The following is a 21,765-nucleotide window of genomic DNA, read 5'->3' on the forward strand; positions in this document are numbered from 1 at the left end:
ACACTTGGGAAGAAGATTCAAGGAAAGAATCTAGCGTCATAGGATGACCAATCAAGACAGCACTGCGAATGTGATCTACTGGATTGAGTCAAAATTGGGGAGAGAGAGATCAGGACAAAGATTCAAAGCACAGAGCCCTCAGTTATGCAGCTCTGTAAGCTGCTAGGATCTAGAACACAAGGAAATGGTCTAACCACTTTATAGAATGGGGAGGTAAAGGAGATTGGGGGGGTGGAATACAGATGGGGAAAAGATTGGACCCAAATTGAAACTGAACCCTTTCAAACGATTAGGACAAAACTTTAGCACAGCTCCTCACCTGAGCCCTTCACCTAACTCATTCACGGCCCAGCGTGTCCTCTCAGGCAGCCGTCCACTACTTCCCCCACTATCAGCCAGTTCTTGTTTTCATATTCTTGCTTTCAAGCAGGAAAATGCAAATTTTCGGCTTACCAAAATTAGCTACCTCACAATACTTTGATCAAGGGTCATTGATCTGAAACAATTTCTATTGCCATGGATGCTGCCAGACCTACTAATTATTTACAGTACTTTCTGTTTCTAATTCAGATATCTGGCATTACAAGAATTCTGCTCCTTACAACACTTGGATAGGAATTCCAAAATACAGCAGGGGAGCAACACTGAATGGGTTTGTTAAATCATACAAACTTTAATGACTTATGTTTTCCATAAACAAACAAGGATTCATAGCAGCATGGTGACACAGTGGTTAGCACTGCTGCCTCACAGTGTCAGGGACCCAAGTTTGATTCCTAGCTTGGGTCACTGTCTGTGTGGAGTTTGCATGTTCTCCGTGTCTGCATGGGTTTCCTCCCACTGTCAGAAAGACGTGCTGAAAGGTGAATTGGCCATGCTAAATTCTCCCTCAGTGTACCCAAACAGGATAAGCCTTACTTGTAACTAATAAATAAACTTTAAACTTCACTGCTTATTACATCCGTTTTTTTTATAAAAATTTTGAGCCTCAGAAATGGTTCAATAGTTATTTATAAACTGAATTCCAACAGCAATAAACACCAATACATCCTCAATAAACAGTGCACTTTCTTGCGCAAACATCAAGAAACCATAATAGGTGTTGCTCTTGACAGGTATTGTGTGTCTCTGAATAAATGATGACAAAAGCACAATCATCAATATATTTAGATCAATAGTGCCTGGATATAAGCTTTGAGAATTTAATCACCAGTTATTTAAAGGTTTTTTGGTAAAAGCAAAAAGAACCATAGGAAAAGCAGCCATATCCTTCAACTCTTACAAATACTATACATGCCAGGAATATGCAGATTGTTGAGAAATTCTGCAAATATCATTATTTGCAAACTTAATTAAAATCATTCAGTCAAAGCCCAGATATTGAGACCTGGGCCTTGCATTGGGTATTAATCATTTTTCCAGAAATCAATTTCAAGCACCTGTGGGGAACTTATTTTAAAAACATCAAATGGTCTGACATAGTAGTGACAAATCAATGTTATACTTTAACAATGGAATTTCCATTACAGCATCATTCGAACAATCACAGGTAAGTACAAGTGTGCTGCTGACAATGTCAATGCTGCTGCTTTGCTGCTTTTGTGCACAGCTTTTGTGCTTTTATTTTGAAGTAAAGAGACATACCAACAAATCTCCAACTTAACTGTTCCCAGAAAGTGCACTATTTGATAAAGGTGAGGACCTAATACCCATTACAGGCAACATATTATTCTTTAATTCAAGTCCATCCCTATAAGGACAATAAGTCAAATCACTATTTAAATACCAAGGTCAAACAGATGTCAGTGGATGGTCACAGATATTCTGGATCTAATTTCTCTAGAGAGCACCTCTTTTTTTTACATATAGTTTGGTCCAGAAATTTGATGCAACACACAGAATCATAGAATCCTACACTGCAGGAGGTCACCATTCAGCCCATTGAGGCTGCGCTGATCACAATCCCACTCAGCCATATCACCATTACCTTACTTATTTACCCTACCAACCCCTTGACACTAAGGGGCAATTCAGCATGGTAAATCAACCTAAGCTGCACATCTTTGGACTGTGGGAGGAAACTGAAGCACCCGGAGGAAACCCACGCAGACACAGGGTAAACTTTCAGATTCCACACAGACAGTGATCCAAGTCAGGAATCGAACCTGGGTCCCTGGCGCTGAGAGATTACAATGCTAACCACTGTGCTGCCCTTAAGTGTGACAGAAATATGTTGAGTGGGAATGTGTGGCCAATATATAATTAAATAATTTAAGAGGTAAATATGAATGCAATGAACATGCAAATTAATCAATTCAGAGCATGGAACTTGTTCTGCTACTATTATGGAGCCCTTATTTGGACACCCTTGTATGTTTTACAATAATGAGGCCAAGAAGTCATTGCTGTACAGTCATTTCATTTCAAGGAGATGGTACGATTTTAAAATCAATTAAGCTGCTTCTTTCTAATTGCATTTGCCACTTGAAAATTTTTCAAATTTCTCACCTCTGAGTTATATGGTAAAGGGTAAGCCCGTAAGGAGCACAGAATCGCAGCGAGACCTGGGGGTGCAAGTGCACAAGTCTTTGAAGGTGGCAGTGCAAGTGGAGAGTGTGGTGAAGAAAGCCTATGGTATGTTAGCCTTTATAGGAAGGGGTATAGACTATAAGAGCTGGAGTCTAATGTTGCAGTTGTACAGAACGTTGGTTAGGCCGCATTTGGAGTACTGCGTCCAGTTCTGGTCGCCTTACTACCAGAAGGACGTGGAGACTCTGGAGAGAGTGCAGAGGAGGTTTACCAGCATGTTGCCTGGTATGGAAGGACTGGGGTATGAGGAAAGATTGAAGAAATTGGGGCTCTTTTCCCTTGAAAGACGCCGACTGAGGGGGGATCTAATAGAGGTATATAAGATTATGAAGAGTATAGATAAACAGAGGTAAGCTATTTCCTATGATAGAGGCATGTAGGACAAGGGGCTTAAGGTGAGGGGAGAGAGGTACAACACAGATATTAGAGGGAGGCTTTTCCACACAGAGGGTAGTGGGGGTATGGAATGCTCTGCCAAGTAGGGTGGTGGAGGCAAACACGCTAGAGTCATTTAAGAGCAACTTAGACAGGCACATGACTGGGTTGGAGATGGGTGGATATAGGAGATGGTTTTAAATAAGGGTCATTAGCATTGGGGCGTCCCTGGTAATGTAAATCGGTACGGTATGATAATAACGTTTTCCTCTTTTCATTCACAGGTTTTAAGTCGGTCACCTCGTGTCCGAGGGGCATACACATGATGGGTCGTACTGGGGCTGCTCTTGGTGGTTCTGGATTGGCCTAGTGCTTCATGTTGTTAGTGTGTGCCTAAACTGGACAAGATACTGGGCAAGACGACAGCTCAGTGACTATCGCTGATTGCTGTGCAGACACATGGATTTGGGCCGGTGTCTGTGGGAGTTTGCACATTCTCCCCGTGCTTGCGTGGGTTTTCTCCGGGTGCTCTGGTTTCCTCCCACACCCCAAAGATGTGCTGTTAGGCTGACTGGCAGGAATAAATTGTCCCTAAATCAGTTTCCCTCAATCTGGATGGCCATAAATCATTAGACAGGGATCGTGGGGGGGGAGGAGGACTGGTGGTGTTGAGATGGCGGCGCGGGCTCGTTGGGCCGAAGGGCCTGTTTCCCGGGCTGACTTTGTTCTTCGAAAATCTGAGAGCCAAGACAAGGAAGCATTTCAGCAAAGATCAGTTCAATCTCACCCATTTCAGGGGTCATGAACAAAAGAAGAAGTGCAGAAGGTACAACTGATCCACACTTCCCAGACTGGTGATGCTGAAGTCAGCTCTAGTGTCACTAGCAGTGTGAACCACTAGAACTTTAGGTTCAGTAGTCCTCAATGTAGAAACCTGTTCTTTCAATTAGTGACTATCATCATAAACAGAGACCGTGGCAATGGTAAATCCAGGGATTTGTATCCTCGTGAACAGTGAGATTATTCCAAGAATGGTCTTGAGGCACGCTCATGTGCCTAAAGATGCAATCACTGGTTGCAATGGTTTTCTTCCCTCATTATCACCCTTGATCTCAAATCAATACTCATTCAACGTGACATTTAAGAGACCTAAGATATGACTTACACTGGGATGTCCATCTCGAAGCAGCTTGTGAAATACATGGCAGAATTTCCAGCAAAGGACTGCGTTGCTGGACAGCGGCAATCGGTTCACTACCGACCAGAACGTATGAGCGCCCTTCTCGTGGTGCGTACCCAGAATACATGGTGAAGGAACATATTAAGGAAATTATTAAAAACTGGAAATGCATTTCATAAAAAAGATACAAATAAATCTGATCAGCTCTGAAACTTGGTCAGCTTAATTACATGGCTGCTGTGGATCAAGCCAGTGACCAGTAACTCAACTGCGATACGGCAAGGAAAGAGAGTGGAAACCATCCTTTAACATTTTCAAGATAAGAAATGTGATTACTTCAGATTAGAAACCAAAACAGGAAGATCACAGCAACTTAATCAGCATCTGAAATAGGAAGATTAAAACCTTCAAACGTTGATAGAGCCCTAGCTACCACTTTACATTCCCTCATTCTTATTTTGGTGCTGATCAACTTGCTGTAGAATTTCCAGATTGTTTTGTTTTGATATTCTTTATACATTTTTTTGAAATTGTTTTCACACAATTTAAACAGAGAAATTCTTTGTAGCTGTTAAAAGCCTCCAGTATACATTTTAGGAAGTAATTATCAATCATTGCTGCCAGAAATGTTAATTGTTCAAAGCATAAATAAACTTTAGAAGCTGCCCAGAAATTCAATTTTCCCACAAGTAGTCAGAGCATGAAGTAGAGATTTATTTTAGAGGGTTCCTGGGGAACATTTTCATTGCTTTTCTGTCCATTCACACTGGTCCCCTTCAGTGGTCAGTCTTTCTATTTCAGCCAAAACCAGAAAGTGCTGGAAAATCTCAAAGTGTGATAGCATTTGTGGAAAGAGAATAGAGCCAACATTTCGAGTCAGGATGACCCCTCGTCAAAAGCTTCCTATTTGAGCCTCTGCTATGAATTATTGGTTGGGTAACAGGTTGGGAGGAGAATTGGTCACAAAAGGAGAAATCAGAGCCAAAGTTTTTGACGACATGGGAGTGACGGTGGGACTATTATTCCCAAGCCTAATCCAATGAGCATTCAGCATATTTCAGTTACTAATGTGCACTTTTAATAACTCAGCACTAATCATAGGACATGGGGCGGCAAAGTGATTAGCTAAAAGGTAAAAAGTTTATTTATTAGTCACAAGTAAGGCTTACGTTAACACTGCAAAGAAGATATTGTGAAAATCCCCTAGTCGCCGCACTCTGGTGCCTGTTCGGGTGCATTGAGGGAGAATTTAGCGTGGCAAATGCACCTAATCAGCACATCTTTCAGACCTGGGAGGAAACTGGAGCATCCAGAGGAAACCCTAGAGACACGGGGAGAACGTGCAAACTCCACACAGTGACCCAAGCCAGGAATTGAACCCAGGTCCTTGGTGCTGTGAGGCAGCAGTTCTAACCACTGTTCCACCTACTGCTGCCTAACAGCACCAGGGGCCTAGGTTCAATTCCTGGCTTGGATTGCTGTGTGGAGTTTGCACGGGTTTCCTCCAGGTGCTCTGGTTTCCTCCCACAGTCTGAAAGATGTGCTGATTAGGTGCGTTGGCCATGCTAAATTCTCCCTCAATGTATCTGAACAGGTGCAAGAGTGTGGCGACTAGGGGATTTCCACAGTCACTTTACTGCAATGTTAATGTGACGGTGATAAATAAACATTAAACCTGAATAATAGTTTATTTCTCAAGCTTGTTTTCTGAACTCAAGTAGGCTTTTGGATCTCCCTGCTCTGAAGGTTCATTCCTACCAAGGACTTAGGCCGGATTCTCCGACCTCACCCAGGGCTCAGATTCTCTAATCCAGCTGCTGTGAACGGAAATTTGGCTGAACATCAAATCCTCTCTTCTCACTGACAGTGATGTCAGGGCATCTGAGATCAGAGAATTCTGGTCTTTATTTCACTTGCCAAGTTTTTAAAAAGTTCACAAACTTTTGACATGCAAGGAAGGAGTGTGAATGGTGGCCACAGTATTCTTCATTTAGGAGAGCAATTGGTATATGCTTCCTTTTCTAATCACTACGCAGCCACCAATGGGTGTTGAGTGACAGTAAGATTGGGTTTAGGTTTTGTGTCCCCACTGTAATCAAACAGCCAGCCCTGGCCTTCCCCACTCCACCACTCCCAAGTCAAAAAAACCAACCAATAACTCACCTCATGGGCTCACTCAGGGAAACAGAATCAAACAAAAGGAGTCAGCATTCAATGATCAACACCCCAAAGTGTATACCTTTGGAGGACGGGGACAGAAAGTCAATGCAAATGATCCCTAACCTCTTTCAAACAAATCTAAATGGGAAATGCAATGATGGGAATAATTTTAGAATCCTCAAGCAAGTAAAAATATTCGTAGTTATCCCAACTCACCTCTTTAGTCAGACTTCTTTTTTAGAAACAAGGAGGCAACTGCTTTCAGCAGGCAATGCTGTTAAACTTGGCACATATGACTGTTCAGAGACTCATTTCAATGGAAATGCTGGAGAAATAAGGGCATTGAATGGCTCTGACCTGTTAGGGTGGTGTTATTGCTCAGGGGGAAATTTGTGCACAATTATCTACAGGAAGTCTCTGTAGCCAGATCAAGTTATATTAAGTTGCTCAATCTACAAAGGTTTTGGCTGCAACACAGCTCAGAGTTTTTACTTAGCTGCCAAACTTAATAGCAAATGCTAAAATTAATACAAAAATTCTTTTGGGCCTCATTTCCCACTTTCGCAGTCTCCTGTAAAAGGAAACTACATATGGATAGCCAAGACATGTAAATTCTTGAAACTGTCTCCCTTCCAAACATCTCCTGCTGACAAGATTGAGCAAGGTGGTGAGGCGTGGTAATCAAATACAAAATACGACATTTCCAGTTTTAGAATGCTCCAGAGACTGGCCAAAGGCCTTGGGGAGCTGTGTGGGGCCTGTGTGGAGTTTGCACATTCTCCCCCACGTCTGTGTGGGTTTCGCCTTGGTGCTCAGGTTTCCTCCCACAGTCCAAACACGTGCAGGTTAGGTTGATTGGCCATGATGAATTGCCCCTTGGGGGGAGCAGGGGGGGTTGAAGGTAAATATGTCAGGTTATGGGGATAGGACCTATGTGGGATTGTTTCCGGTGCAGGTTCGATAGGCCAATTGGCCTCCTTCTGCTATGAAGGATTGTAAGTCACTGAAGCAGAGGCTCACACGTTTCCCAGGCACCACAGTGAACAGGACAAAGCCCCCAGCTGCACCTGCAACCTGTAACCTGCGAGCACACAAACAGGAAGCTAAGACTCCAACTGGGATGTCTTAGTACAGGGTGTGCTACGGAAAAAAACTTGACCCTCCAGGATCAGCCCACTGAAATCATCAGATGCAGAATCAGGAAACCACAGTCCGTTCACACCCAGAGCCCAGTCAGTGGGAAACAAACAGTGTCTGAACAAGAACTTTTTTGTGCTCTCACCAACTCCACCCAAAAGGATATTTCTGGCGTGTTTTTCCTTCACAGCAACTTCCTGTGCATTAATGGCCTTATTGATGCTGACGCTCTGTAAAACAGAGAGGAGGGGGGAGAAATAAAATCAGTTTTTCTTCAAAAAATTAACACAACTTGAAAAATTGCAAGCAGTTTATTAGTTGAAAATTTCATTTCTCTTCTCGCCAAGGTTTCACTTGCACGGGCTTCCCTCGAATACCTCAGTGAAGTGAGCACTCTTCATGTCTGAGCTTGGCAGTGAGTAAAATGGGCTGACTGGCTGCTGAAGCAGCACAACTGAGTGCAATTCCACCTGTAACTAGCTTTCACAGACATGGCGTCCCCCCAACTGCTTATTCTCCTCAATTAAGACTTTCCTTTCAACAAGTATTATAAATGGCTGGAGGTAGAATCCACCCAGGAATCAAATAATTTCAGTTTATACACAAGCTTATTGTCTGCACTTCTCGTGATCTACAATAACCAGTCTGAGTTCAGTCTTACTAATTCTAGCCAGGTAGCTACATCCATGACTCAATAGGAAAAAGAAAATGTGCAGTAATGAATGCGTCATCTAGGTGCCCATAACATTGTGTTACAAATGAAGGATTGCCCTCCAGAATCGATTGTGTTCCCTGTTTTCCAATCTGCAGCAGTGTGTCCTGACAAAGAGCTGCACATGGTAGGGAGGTTTAGGAAAGAGTTTCAGGGCAGACACGAAATAGAAACTTTGTTCCCTTGAAGTAGCATTTCAGGTAGATGACCTTCCATCAGACTTAATGTTCTCTCTTCTCTCTCTCAGTGACACAGTGGTTAGCACTGCTGCCTCATAGTACCAGAAACCCAGGTTCGATTCCTAGCTTGGATCACTGTCTGTGTGGAATTTGCATGTTCTCCCCATGTCTGCGTGGGTGTCCTCCGGGTGCTCCGGTTTCCTTCCACAGTCCGAAAGACATATTGGTTAGGTGCATTGGCTATGCTACGTTCTCCCTCAGTGTATCCGAACAGGCACCACAGTATGGCAATTGGGGGATTTTCACAGTGACTTGATTGGAATGTTAATGTAAGCCTATTAGTGACTAATAAGTAAACTTATAAAAACTTAACAAGATACTGCCTTGCCAACTGAGTGCCTCCAACATTTTGTTTTCATTTCACATTTCTAACTTGCACAGTATTTCGTTTTTGCCCCATTCTCAACCTGTATTGTGGTCAATGGAGAGATGGCAGAAATTATCTAAGACCCATTCTGATCAAGACTGATATGTTGATATTTGCACTGGTTTGGGAGCAGGTGATTAACCTCCTCTCTCTGGTTGAATAAGTGATATTGTGCTAGGAGAGAAATTACATCTAGTGAATCTCAGAGGCACGTCGATATGCCAAAATGCTTTGAAGTGCACAAACTTCAAATGATCTATCTTAACCCAGTAGAAATAATCTACTGGGTTAAAATTAAATACAGGTCGAAACCTAGGACAAACTTGAAAGACATCTACAATCCAAATCCACATCAGAAGTCAACAAAGGTGTTGACAAAGATGCCTGCAAAATGGTTTTATATAAAAATTAACATGCGTCAATGACTCCAAGTCTGAATGAGAACATAAGAAATAGGAGCAGGAGTAGGCCATCTAGCCCTTCGAGCCTGCCCCGCCATTCAATAAGGTCATGGCTGATCTGAAGTGGATCAGTTCCACTTTCCCACTTTCTCCCCATAACCCTTAATTCCCTTGTCCGTCAAAAACCTATCTACCCGTGACTTAAATATATTTAGCAAGGTAGCCTCCACGACTTCAACAGGCAGAGAATTCCAGAGATTCACCACCCTTTGAGTGAAGAAGTTCCTCCTCGGCTCCGTTCTAAACTGCACCCCCACCCCATCTTGAGGCTGTGCCCTCTAGTCCTGCTGTCCTTCCTGAGCAGGAAGAATTTCTCTACCTCTACCCTATCCATCCCTTTCATTATCGTATACATCTCTATAAGATCCCCCCTCATCCTTCTAAACTCCAACGAGTACAGACCCAAGTCTTGCAGCGAGGTAAACTGATCTCCATACCGGACCTGATCTACAACTCGATTAATGACCTCAAGTGGACAGAAACACTGAATTGTGAAAACCTTGTCATGATGGGAGCATTGATCAAATTCTCAGACCCACCCCCAGAGTGTCCAGTCTTGGGTGACCGTGTCAGGTTTACACACTGTTTCCTTCGAGTGCTCCTGTTTCCTCCCACAGTCCAAGGATGGGTCGGTCAGGTGGATTAGCCCTGCCTACATCACACCTGGAGTACTATGAACTGTCCTAGGCAGCACACTGTGGAAAGGATGTATTAATTGGCCTTGGAAAGAATGCAACGTGAATTTACCAGAATTATACCTGGACTCCAAGGGTTAAATTGGGAGAAATGCTACACAAACTACTGTTGTATTTCCTGGAATTTGAAAGCTAAAGGGTGCTTTGACCAAAAGCTTGGTGAAAGAAACGCCTTTGAGGGACAAAATGCTTTGGGAGAGAATTCCAGAATACAGGGCCAAGACAAGCTACAGCCACCAATGGTGAAGCAATTCAAATCAAGGATGCTCTGTGCATAGATACCTCTCTGAGGGTACTGGGGCTGAGGAAGATTACAGAGATCATGAGCAACTGGACCATGCAGGGTTCTGAAAACAAGGATGAGAAATTTAAAATCAAGACTTTGCTTAGTTGGGAGTCAATGTAGGCCAGCAAGCACAGGCCGATAGGGGAATGAGAACTGATGCGAGTTAAAGTTTTTGGAGGGTAGAATGTGGGAGAGCAGCCAGGACTGCTTGGAAATAGTGAAGTCTGCAGGCAATAAAGGCAGTGATGAGGGTTTCAGCAGCAAATAAGCTTAAAGACAGCATCAGGCGATGCTGCAGGAATAGCAATAGGCTGTTTTAAGTGATGTTCTGGATAGGTAGTCAAAAGTTTATCTTGGGATCAAGGTTACAAGGTCATCTACCCAGCTGTATCCAGAGATCAGGATATGTTGGTGACTAAAGAATATGGTTTGTCACAGGGAGTTCCTGGAATTCCCTTTCCAACTGTAAATGTGCCTACATGAAATGGACTGCAGGAGTTGAAGGCATCAACTCACCACCATCTTGAAGGGTAATTAAGGATGTGCACAACGCTGACTTTGTCAGCATGTTCACACAAAAGAACAAAAAAAACAATGGTTTCAATCTCATTTTTAATTGAAGAAAATGTTTGTGCTGCATGTCAGACACGCACTGTGAGAGTTTAGTGACAGTGGAGGAGTTTAGAGAGCTGGGTTGAAAGAGCACTCGGTGTCAGTGTAAAAGCTGTACATGAAAACTGAAGACGCATTTTCAAATAACATTATCAAGGGGTAACATGCAGATGAGAAATTGCAGAGTGGCAGAAATTACTTTCTGATTCTTTCGGGAAAAAAAACACACGATATTGAATTATTAAATGAGGCAAGACAAAATAAAAGGCCCCACTAGGTCAAACCAATGAAGCTACAAGAGGGAGTACAACAAAAGAAATCAATTCAACACCAGGACAGGCAAATTGGAGAAATCAAAAGGAGAAAAAAAACAAAGATACTTTTACACCACATTAGTGTCATTGACTCCTGAATTATATAGCTGGCCAAAGTGCCAAATAAATTTGTTTCACTAACGGCAATATAAGATGGCAATATAAAAACCTATTCGAGTGAAACCAATTTTAATAAACAATGGGCAATTAACAGAAAGAACGTCACACTTAAGATATGACTGGGCGGGTGGACTGAAAAGTGGCTATCCTCAAAGCCAACTGAATCATAGAATCACAGAGAATCACAGAATCCTACAGTGCAGAAGGAGGCCATTGGCCCATGGAGCCTGCACTGACAACAATCCCACACAGGCCTTAACCACATAAACCCAGATATTTACTAATCCCACGACACTAAGGAGCAATTTATCATGGCGAATCAGTCTAACCTGAACATCTTTGGAGTGGCAAAATACAAACAAGAATATGGTCGCATGGTTGGCAACAGCTTTGTCAAAAAGTCTCAGTTTCAATCCTCAAGTGGTGCTGACTTAGCTGATTTTGGTAGGGAGAGCAGTAAGCCTGCCACAATTGGCCTCAGCTTCCCTGCGCAAAAGCAAGGGGAGGAAGATCAACTCGGTTCCTGCTCCCGATTAGTACAAAATTATTTTATTGGGAAACAGAGGTCAGGTGCAGACTACGCAGTCATTTTCGCAGGGGCATATGTGCTGACATTTTCTGACTGGGTTCACAGAAATAATGGGAGCACAGTGCTAGACAAGGAGAGACAGGGTCACAGTTGCAGAGTTAGCACACAAAACAACATGACGGGCCAGTAAGGGATTCGTAAACAGACTGACAAGACCGAAACAGGAAAGAATGATTAACAATGATAGACAGGAAAGAAAAAAAGAGAAGGAACAGAATGACTGATCGAGGAGGATGGGGCTGGGAGGGGGCTGCAGGAGGAAACAACAGAGACATAAAGATAGGCAGTGACAGACAGGAGAGGTTAACAGATAGAAATGAAAGAGAAATTAAATGACAGACAGGAAAAAACAAAGCTGTTCGTGGATAGAATCTCAACAGAGACAAATTCCTTTTCACAAACTGCTAATGTAAAAATAAAATAATTGCTTTCACTTTCGGGAGAGGTTTATCAAATATGCAAGGCCCACACCAGAACATCCTCCCAGTACTCGGCAATACAAAAACCTTGGGGAAATGCTGTCAAAATTTGCAGATGACATTAAGATGGGTGGAACAGCAAAGTGTGCAGAAGACACAAAGTCTGCAAAGGGATACAGATCGTTTAAATCAGTGGGTGAGAGTCTGGCAGATGGAGTACAATGATGGTAAATGTCAGGTCTTCCATTTTGGTAAGAATAACAGCAAAATGGACGATTATTTAAATGGTAAAAAACTGCAGCATGCTGCTATGCAAAGGGACCTGGGTGTCCTTGTGCAGGAATCTCAAGGAGTTGGTTTGCAGATGCAGCAAGTAATTAAGAAGGCAAATGGAATTTTGTCCTTCATTGCTAGAGGGATGGAGTTTAAAAACAGCTGTACAAGGTGCTGGTGAGGCCACACCTGGAGTGCTGTGTACAGGTTTTGTCTCTTTACTTGAGGAAGGATAGACTGGCACTGGAGGGGGTGCATAAGAGATTCACTAGGTTGATTCCAGAGTTGAGAGGGTTGGCTTCTGAGGAGAGACTGAATAGACTAGGGCTATACTCAATGGAATTCAGAAGAACGAGAGGAGATCTTATAGAAATACATAAGATTATGAAGGGAATAAATAAAATAGAAACAGGGAAGTTGTTTCCACTGGTGGGTGAAACTAGAACTAGGGGCATAGCCTCAAAATAAGGGGAAGCAGTTTTAGGACTGAGTTGAAGAGGAACTTCTTCACACAGAGGGTTGTGAATCTGCAGAAATCCCTGCCCAGTGAGGCAGTTGAGGTTATCTCATTAAATGTTTTTAAGGCAAGGATAGTTACATTTTTGAACAGTAAATGAATCAAGGGTTATGGTGAGCAGGTGGGTAAGTGGAGCTGAGTCCACAAAAAGATCAGCCATGATCTTATTGAATGGCGGAGCAGGCTCGAGGAGCCAGATGGTCTACTCCTGCTCCCAGTTCTTACGTTCATATAGTGTCATGTTACTGGAGGAATGTCCAGAGACCTGGCTAATACCGTGGGGTTAGGGTTCAAGTCTCACCACAGCAACTGGTACAATTTGAACTGAATTAACAAATGCAATTGATTAATAAAAATCTGGAAGTAACAGCTAGTCTCAGTAATGACACTATTAAACTCTCAGCGACTTTTGTAAAAACCTATCTGGAATATTTGCCACCCATACCTGGTCTGTTCCACATGTTACTCCAGACCCACAGCAATGCGATCAACTCTTAACTGCCTTCTGATACAGCCATTCACTTCAAGGTAATTTAGGGATGGGCAACAAATGGTGGCCTCGTCAGCAATGCCCACATCTCATGAAAGAAAAAAAATTCAGTGACCAGAGAGACTGGAAGCACCGAATAAAAAAATTGAAATTAAACTCCCACAGCAAGGGAACCGCAGCCTGGCAGGCTTTGTCAGAAGAGTAATGATGGATTCTCAATGGAAAGCGCATCATGCCTACCAGCTAAATCATAAGCAGGTGAAGAGGGACACACCACATTAAATGCTGAACAACAGGGAGGCACCTACACCTGTTCAAGATGTTTTAAAAGGAAACAAAAAAAACGTAATAAAACAAGAGAAAAAAAAATTGCTCAACAAAATAACAGCAAAATACTGCGGACGCTAGAATTTGAAACAAAAACAAAAAAAGAGCCAGAAAATCTCAACAGGCCTGACACGTCTGTGAGGAGAGAATAAAACCAACATTTCGAGTCTGGGTGACCAACCCTTCATCAGAACTGATGATGAAGGGTCATCCTAACTGGAAATGTTGGCTCTATTCTCTCTCCACAGATGCGATCAAACCCGCTGAGATTTTCCAGTATTTTCTGTTTTCACTCAACAAAATAGCTTGTCTGGTGTAAAGGATGCTCAAGCATTTTTTTTCTGCATCACGTACTGTTCACAACACCCAACAATCGAGAAGGAAACTACCTCTGGGACAGGAGGGCTCAAACAGCTCAGAGATGATGCAGAAGAGATTCCTGGTGGTTCAAACGGTCAACAGACATGAGCAATACACCTTATATTATGAAGCAATGTACAAAGGGAAATAGAGGGAATGTAGTTTGTGGCACAGGAACAACGTTCAAGACACAGCCCAAATCAACAAAGATTGGTGGACTGTATTACCAGGAAATCAAGTCGCGGTTTGAATGCTCTCTGTCGGCCCATAGAGATCAGTCAACTCAGTGGCAATCTGATTTTTACTCCTTCGGGGACTTGGACATCAGTCTCCTCTCCCTTTTCCTCCAGGCTCTGGCTGCCATTGGGTTGCAGTTTCATTCATCTCAGAAGTACATCACCGGCACACCATCCAAGTTCGGACGGGTTAGCATTTTTAAACAGGGAAAAGAATAAACACCATACAAATCACAGAAAATTGGCTCATCACATTTCGATAGTCCTAACTAGAATGGTGCTTCATACTATAGTACGTGGGAGCAACGTATGATAGCAATTGAGTAACATTCTCGTCTCTCACACACTGCCAAATATGTAATAATAGTGCAGTAACGTGGATTAACTGAATCCCGAAGGGCCATGGAGACACTGCCAGATCATTCACTCAGACTGTTCTTATTGAAGATTTAGATTTTAACTGCAACTCAAATGAGTGAAACCACTACTCAAATCCACAACATCTTCATGAGCTATACACATCTTTTTCATCAGGTGCACAGCATTTCAGTATATCAATGCTAACTCACATCAGATCTCCAACAGGCCCTGCCATAGCTGATGTTTGAAATTCACAACAACAAACGGGGAGCAGCAGCAGCAACACAGTGCTGAATGGCCACTGTGCATGCACCAATCTGTCAATGGGGAGATCAGGACTTGTGCATTAGCCCCCACATCCCCGGCCTCCCTATTTCTTTTGCAGCCCCTGCTCAATCATCAGTTCTGATCACCCCTTCCCAACTGATCCCATTGCAAAGTGTGCAGCGAGACCCCTTCCCACCACTGATCAGCCTCCCCGCCTCCTTTACACTGCCAGGGTGCTCAGTGGGCAGTACCAGGGTGCCAGACTGGCACTGCCCAAGGAGTTGGGGAGCGGTTGTAAAGCCCCCTGGTGGGAATCTCTCCCAACGTGGAGATACTAGCAGGCCTGGACACTACTATCCCGGGCCTGCTAATCATGTGGAAATAGCCATTTCCATATGGTAATCAGCCCCATGCCAATTCCCGGCATTAGGCTGATTACATGGGGGAGAAAAGGGCCTGGGAGACCTATGATCATTGGATACCAGTCACAAGACCCACACAACATGTCCGCTGCACTACTTGAGCAGTGCAGTGGGCTGGGAAAATCCTGGCCAGTCAACATATCCACTCTAAACATCGAATGACTTCTATTGGGAAGTATTGCTGAGGATTGAATCATGCCTTGGTTGGGGTTGTCTCTTTCAGCCAATCTCTGGACACTCAGTATCTGGACTTGTGCATCTAAATTCATGCCAGGTACCCCGGGCAATGAATGTCACTGGACCCATATCATACAAATTAGGAGGCCTCTAGGCCATTCGCCATCTCTAGTCTGCTCCACCATTCAATAAGATCATGGCTGATCTTTTTGTGTTTTGACTTCCACGTTCTCCATCCACTGTCAATAACCTTTGATTCCTTTGTATAAAAGGAAGCTATCGACCTCTACCTTAAAAAATATTCAATGGCCCCTCATCTGACCATTTCTGAGGCAGAGTTCCAGAGTCGCACAACCCTCACAGAAAAATAATTCTCCTGATCTGTCATTGAATTCCTACGGGGCAGGAGGACATTTGGCCCATTGAGCCTGCACCAACTTTCCCACAGAGTATCTTACCCAGAGTCACTGCCCTCCCCCCCCACCCCATTCCCTTAAGCCCATACATTTACCCCACTAATCTCTGAAACCTACAGACCTTGAGGCACTAAGACACAATTTAGAATGGCCAATCTGCCTAACATGCATATCTTCAGGTTACATGAGCAACCCTTAACGTTAAAACAATGCCCCCAGGTTCTTGGTTCACCCACAAGTGGAAATGCCCTTTCCACATCCACCTCATCAAGACAATTCAGGATCTTACAAGCTTCAGCAACATCGCCACTCTCTAAGCTCCACTGGAAACAAGTCTGGCCTATCCAGCCTTTCCTCATCAGACAACCAACACAAAGCAATGATTTCAGGAGGCAGGGGAAAATGGAGGCTCCACTTAGTTCACTGTATAAATATCCATGAAACTAGAAAGGATAATGATGAAAAGCAGCAGCAGTGGGAGTGAGTTAATCTTGAGACAGACTGTAATAAAATATTTATTGGGTACCAAACTCTAAATTATTTATTGAAAAACTCACCACATTATTTTTTAATGCTGACTGCACTTTTAACCGGTGCCTCCAGTGGCATTCCAAGATGAGCACATTGCATTGTCTGCTCAATTTTACAAGCTAGCTTCCGACAACTTGAAAGGCAAGTACAGAATATTCAGCCTAAAATGACACCTCTTCTTCTAAAATACATTAAAACTGTTTGTTTTTGGCTATCTGGCGCACAAAATGATGAAAGCAGCGCTTGCTAATGGGATTTCTGCAATGATGATTAATTCCTTTAGTCCAGTGAGACTTCGCCATCCCAGGGGTTTTCACTGTCACTAACAGAAAGTAAACCTCCTCCAGATCATGCTGCCTTAGCTGTAAAGGGTTTCAAGAATAAAGGAATCAAAGATGTTTGCAGCACAGGAAGGCAATGATTTGGCACACTGAACTCAGGTCACCTCTGAAAAAGATATCCACTCCGTACATTACCCCTCTATCAATCATCTATTTACATTCTTCTCACTATCAGTTTCCTGTAGACTACTCTATGTTTAACTGTTGCGCAAAGGCAGTGGATAATCTGCTCGGTTCTTGTCTTCAATTTCCATTCTCCAGTTACTCATGCTATCCATTGAAACTCATCATTTTGAGTATCCAAATTAGATTTCTGCTCAAGTTTCTTTGTTAAATCAAGAGCAACAGTTTCTCCATCTCTCTTCATAACCATCATCTCTAATTCCCTAATAAGAACATAAGAAATAGGAGCAGGAGTAGGCCATCTAGCCCTTCGAGCCTGCCCCACCATTCAATAAGATCATGGCTGATCTGTCGTGGCTCAGTTTCACATTCCCGCCCTCTCCCCATAACCCTTAATCCCCTCTCTTATCAAAAACCCATCAACCCACGTCTTAAAAATATTTAGCAAGGCAGCCTCCACCACTTCAACGGGCAGAGAATTACAGAGATTCACCACCCTTTGAGTGAAGAAGTTCCTCCTCAACTCCGTTCTAAACCGCACCCCCCCCTTTATCTTGAGGCTGTGCCCCCTAGTCCTATTATCCTTTCTGAGCGGGAAGGTCTCTCCACCTCTATCCTATCCATCCCATTCATCATCTTATACGTCTCAATGAGATCTCCCCTCATTCTTCTAAACTCTAACGAGTACAAGCCTAGTTTATTCAGCCTCTCCTCATAGCTCAACCCCCTCAACTCCGGCATCAGCCTAGTAAACCTCCTCTGCACTCCCTCCAAGGCCAAAATATCTTTGCGTAAGTACGGCGCCCAAAACTGCACACAGTACTCCAGCTGCGGCCTCACCAATGCCCTATACAGCCACAGCAAGACCTCCCTACTTTTATATTCAATCCCCCTCGCTATGAAGGCCAGCGTCCCATTCGCCTTCCTGATCACCTGCTGCACCTGCAAGCTGGGTTTTTGCGACTCATGCACAAGGACCCCGAGGTCCCTCTGCACCGTCGCCTGCTGCAGTTTTTCGCCACGTAAGTGATAATCCTTCCTACCATTATTCCTACCAAAGTGGACCACCTCGCACTTGCCAACATTAAATTCCATTTGCCATTTCCTGGCCCATTCGCCCAGCCTATCTAGATCCTTCTGCGGACTCTCCACACCCTCCGCACAATTTGCCTTTCCTCCAATCTTGGTGTCATCAGCAAATTTCGACACCCTACATTCAGTTCCCTCCTCCAGATCATCTATATAAATGGTAAACAGCTGAGGCCCCAGCACCGACCCCTGAGGCACTCCACTAGTCACCATCCGCCAATCCGAATAGCACCCATTGACCCCCACATTGACCCCCCTAATTCTGACTCTTCAGCACTCATTACCTGGTTCTGATATCCTTCCTAAAGTAAGGTACACAAGTATTATAATTCCAGCCCAATGATTTTATTTTTATAGATTCAGCACTACTCGTTTTCATGCTGTTCCTTCCCATTCATAAAATCAGGAATATCATATCCTTTATTTTAATGTATGATGCTTCACTATTCAAAACCATGTTTAAACCCCCTCAAATCTCTGCTCCTTGTACCAAACAGTGTAAAACTCCTCTTTGCTCATCCTCCCAAAATGTATCACCTCACATTTCTCCAAACCAAATTGCACCCACAATTATCAAATAACATCAAATCCATTATCTGCTACTAGGCCATACCACCAAAGTCCTCTGCTGCCCTAGTTCAGAACTTACTGGTTTCAATCTGGTCCCCCCGCATGCATTCTCCAAGCTCATCTTTTCCATGAGGCCCCACTCTCTGTTCTCTCAAACTGTCACACAAAGCACATCCCTTTCTGGCTCAAAGGATAACGGACATTGTTAATGGCTTGTTCCTTGAAATCTGCCATCATCACCCTTATCCTCAAAAACAACAACCTGTACCCCTCACCCATGTAAACTATTATCCATTCCCCACTTTGTTTCCTCTCAAAGTCCTTAGTGTATTATCTCCCACATTCGAGCTCATCTTTCCCAAAGTTCCATGTCTAAATTCCTCCAGTCAGGTTTCCATTCCTGCCAAGGTACCAAAACTGTTCTTACCAAATCATAAGTAACATCCTGCAAGACTCTGACTCTATCTCAACCTGAATGAAGCCTTTGGACTCAGTCGGTCACACCATCCTTCTCCAACACATCTCCATCGTCCAGCTGGGTTCCATTTTTTAACCTAATCGTAGTCAGAGAAATGCCATCAATGGCTTCTCTTTGCATTCCTGCATAATTACCTCTGGTGCCCCCAAAATGATTAATCCTTGGCCCTCTCCTATTTGTCATCTAGATGCTGCTCCTGAGTGACATCATCCAGAAAGGAATGTGTTCGTTTTCAAGAGTAATGCATTCTTGACCAGCCTCCCACATTCCATCTTCCATTAAATTATGGTCATCCAAAATCCTGCTACCCTTGTCCTAACTTGGACCAAATACAATTCACCCATCACTGCATGCTCCCTGATTAATGCTGGCTACCAATTAAACAATACATTGAATTTAAAATTCCCAACTTTGCATTCAGTCCCTCCATGGCTGGCACCACCATTGCTCTGCAATCTCCTCCAATCCTCTGAGATGTCTGTGTGCCAGGTTCGTGACCATCTCAGATGTTAGTTGTTCTGCCATTGGTGGCAGTTGATGGCCAGTGCTGATAGGGACTGAGTTTGAAGGATTTTGATTCAGCGACAGTGAAGGAATAGCAATATATTTACAAATCAAGATGGACTGTGGCTTGGAGGGGAACTTCCAGGCGGTGTTCCCATGTATCTGCTGCCCTTTTCTTCCTTAAGTCATAACAAATAATCAGACCGTGAAATTTTCTCCATGCTCCTCTCATTCAAGCCAGTGCAGCAGTCGCCAAAACCCACCGTCAACGTGCGGGGGAGGTGAAATGAGGACATGCCCCCTTTTTTATGGCTGCCACAAACCTTTGAACGTCCACTGAAATTGACAGGCCGGAGACAGGATCATACAGTGCAGGAGAGACCCTTCGGCCCACCAAATCAGCACCAACACATTAGAAACACCTAAACTCCCACCTAATCCCATTGGCCAGCATTTGACCCATAGCCCTGAATGTTACGATGTACCATGTGCTCGTCCAGATATCTTTGAAAGGATATGAGGCAACCAGCCTCGAGCATCCTCCCAGGGTAAGTATCTAAGTGGATTTAGGGACCGCGAAGTCCTGTTGGGAGAGTCAACTCGATAGTTACCCAGAAGTTTGAAGACAGTTTAATTCTTCTATCTTTTTCTGGGTAATTATTTATGCAATACAATTGCAGCCATCCAAAATTTGAGATTTAAAAATCACATTTTGGATACTTCCTAGCACAGGACAATTGCCCAGGAGGTAGTTAGTACTTCTGGGCAATTGCTGTGCAAATCCTTACCTCAGAAATTCAAAATGTTATAAATTGATGCACCCAAGGAGAAACAAGGTTATACCACAAGAGAGACAAAAATAGCTGATAGGTGATGATTGTAGAATTTTGTGAAAGGAATGGGAGTAGACTTGTGTGGAGCAGTGACACAAGCTGATCCTATTTCTATGCCTTAAATTCTATTTGATGCATTTGCAACCTGAAAAGGTTGGAGCAGGGAACCTTTTATATTGTGCAGTCGGTCAAATCCGACATATTTCCCCAAGTACCATCGTGAAGGTTTAACTTAGCCCAATGAATGCTAATTACACTCAGCATTATGCCCACACTGCACATTCAAAGAAGTAGTTACTTGATAGCAAACAAGAGTTTCCCTTTTCAAGGTAGGTCAGTGCTGAAGCTGATTGCACACATCAAAGATGGTCTCTGGGACACTCTTAGATCTGTTTAAGTTGTTCTAAGTGCATTCTCTGCTGAGGTTAGAATTTTAGCTGCAGCTAAAATACAAATAAGTGCAAAAACAGTGTGTGAGCAAAAGAAAGGATTTGAAATAAGCTTATAGCCTGATTCAATCTCAGACTCAATGCTGTGATACATGGCGCATAGGTAGGTAGGGACAGCTTTACACACAGATACCATTCCTCTCTGGGAAGGCTTAATCTGAAGGGAGAGTTCAGTTGCAGTATTCATTGTTCCAGCACTGCCAACCCATGACGTGCTGCTAACTTTCCGATATGATCACAGGGAGTGGAAAGCATGATGATCACAGTGCTCCAGAACAAGTTATCCTCATGCTGATTGATCCACAAGAAGTTTGCACTGACCACATCTGTCATTTGGACTACACCAGTTAGCACAGAGGACGTTCTTCCTTTACTTCAGACATTAATCCAACACACAGTAAAAGAAGCAAGTTGAGTGGTATCAAATGCAGTCCAAATATGCCTGATTCTAAACCAAAGACATCCAATCTTGGTGGAATTTGAACCTTTTGAAGTTTCCATTCTTTACGCAGAATGCTACATGTATATTGCAATTCTAGTCCAGCAGACAAAACACTTTGGATACTGATTGTCAATTCCTCATCTTACCACCAACTCCTGTTATATAGTTTATATTGAAAATGGAAATTTTTTTTATCTTTTGCTCTTATAATGCTATCTATATTATCAAAGAACCAATAGATGAGCAGGTAACCGGTTTCCTGAATGGCTGTGTAGATGGTCCTTTGGGAGGTATAGACTGAAGCA

At 43.3% G+C, this 21,765-nt stretch overlaps 1 protein-coding gene across 2 annotated transcripts in view; it reads right to left on the bottom strand.

Moving 5' to 3' along the window:
• The window catches only part of hip1 (huntingtin interacting protein 1), a 249,818-nt gene that overhangs the window by 144,117 nt on the left and 83,936 nt on the right, over window positions 1-21,765 (bottom strand). For both annotated transcript variants that reach the window (XM_080210991.1, XM_080210992.1), the window contains exons 2-3: window positions 7,608-7,671; window positions 4,130-4,272 (exon numbers count right to left, since the gene is read on the bottom strand). In XM_080210991.1, the coding sequence (XP_080067117.1) occupies window positions 4,130-4,272; window positions 7,608-7,671 (207 nt within the window). The remainder of the gene's footprint in view (window positions 1-4,129; window positions 4,273-7,607; window positions 7,672-21,765) is intronic.

This window comes from Carcharhinus amblyrhynchos, chromosome 23 (genome assembly GCF_965287045.1).
Source record: "Carcharhinus amblyrhynchos chromosome 23, sCarAmb.v2.hapA, whole genome shotgun sequence".
Classification (NCBI taxonomy): domain Eukaryota; kingdom Metazoa; phylum Chordata; class Chondrichthyes; order Carcharhiniformes; family Carcharhinidae; genus Carcharhinus; species Carcharhinus amblyrhynchos.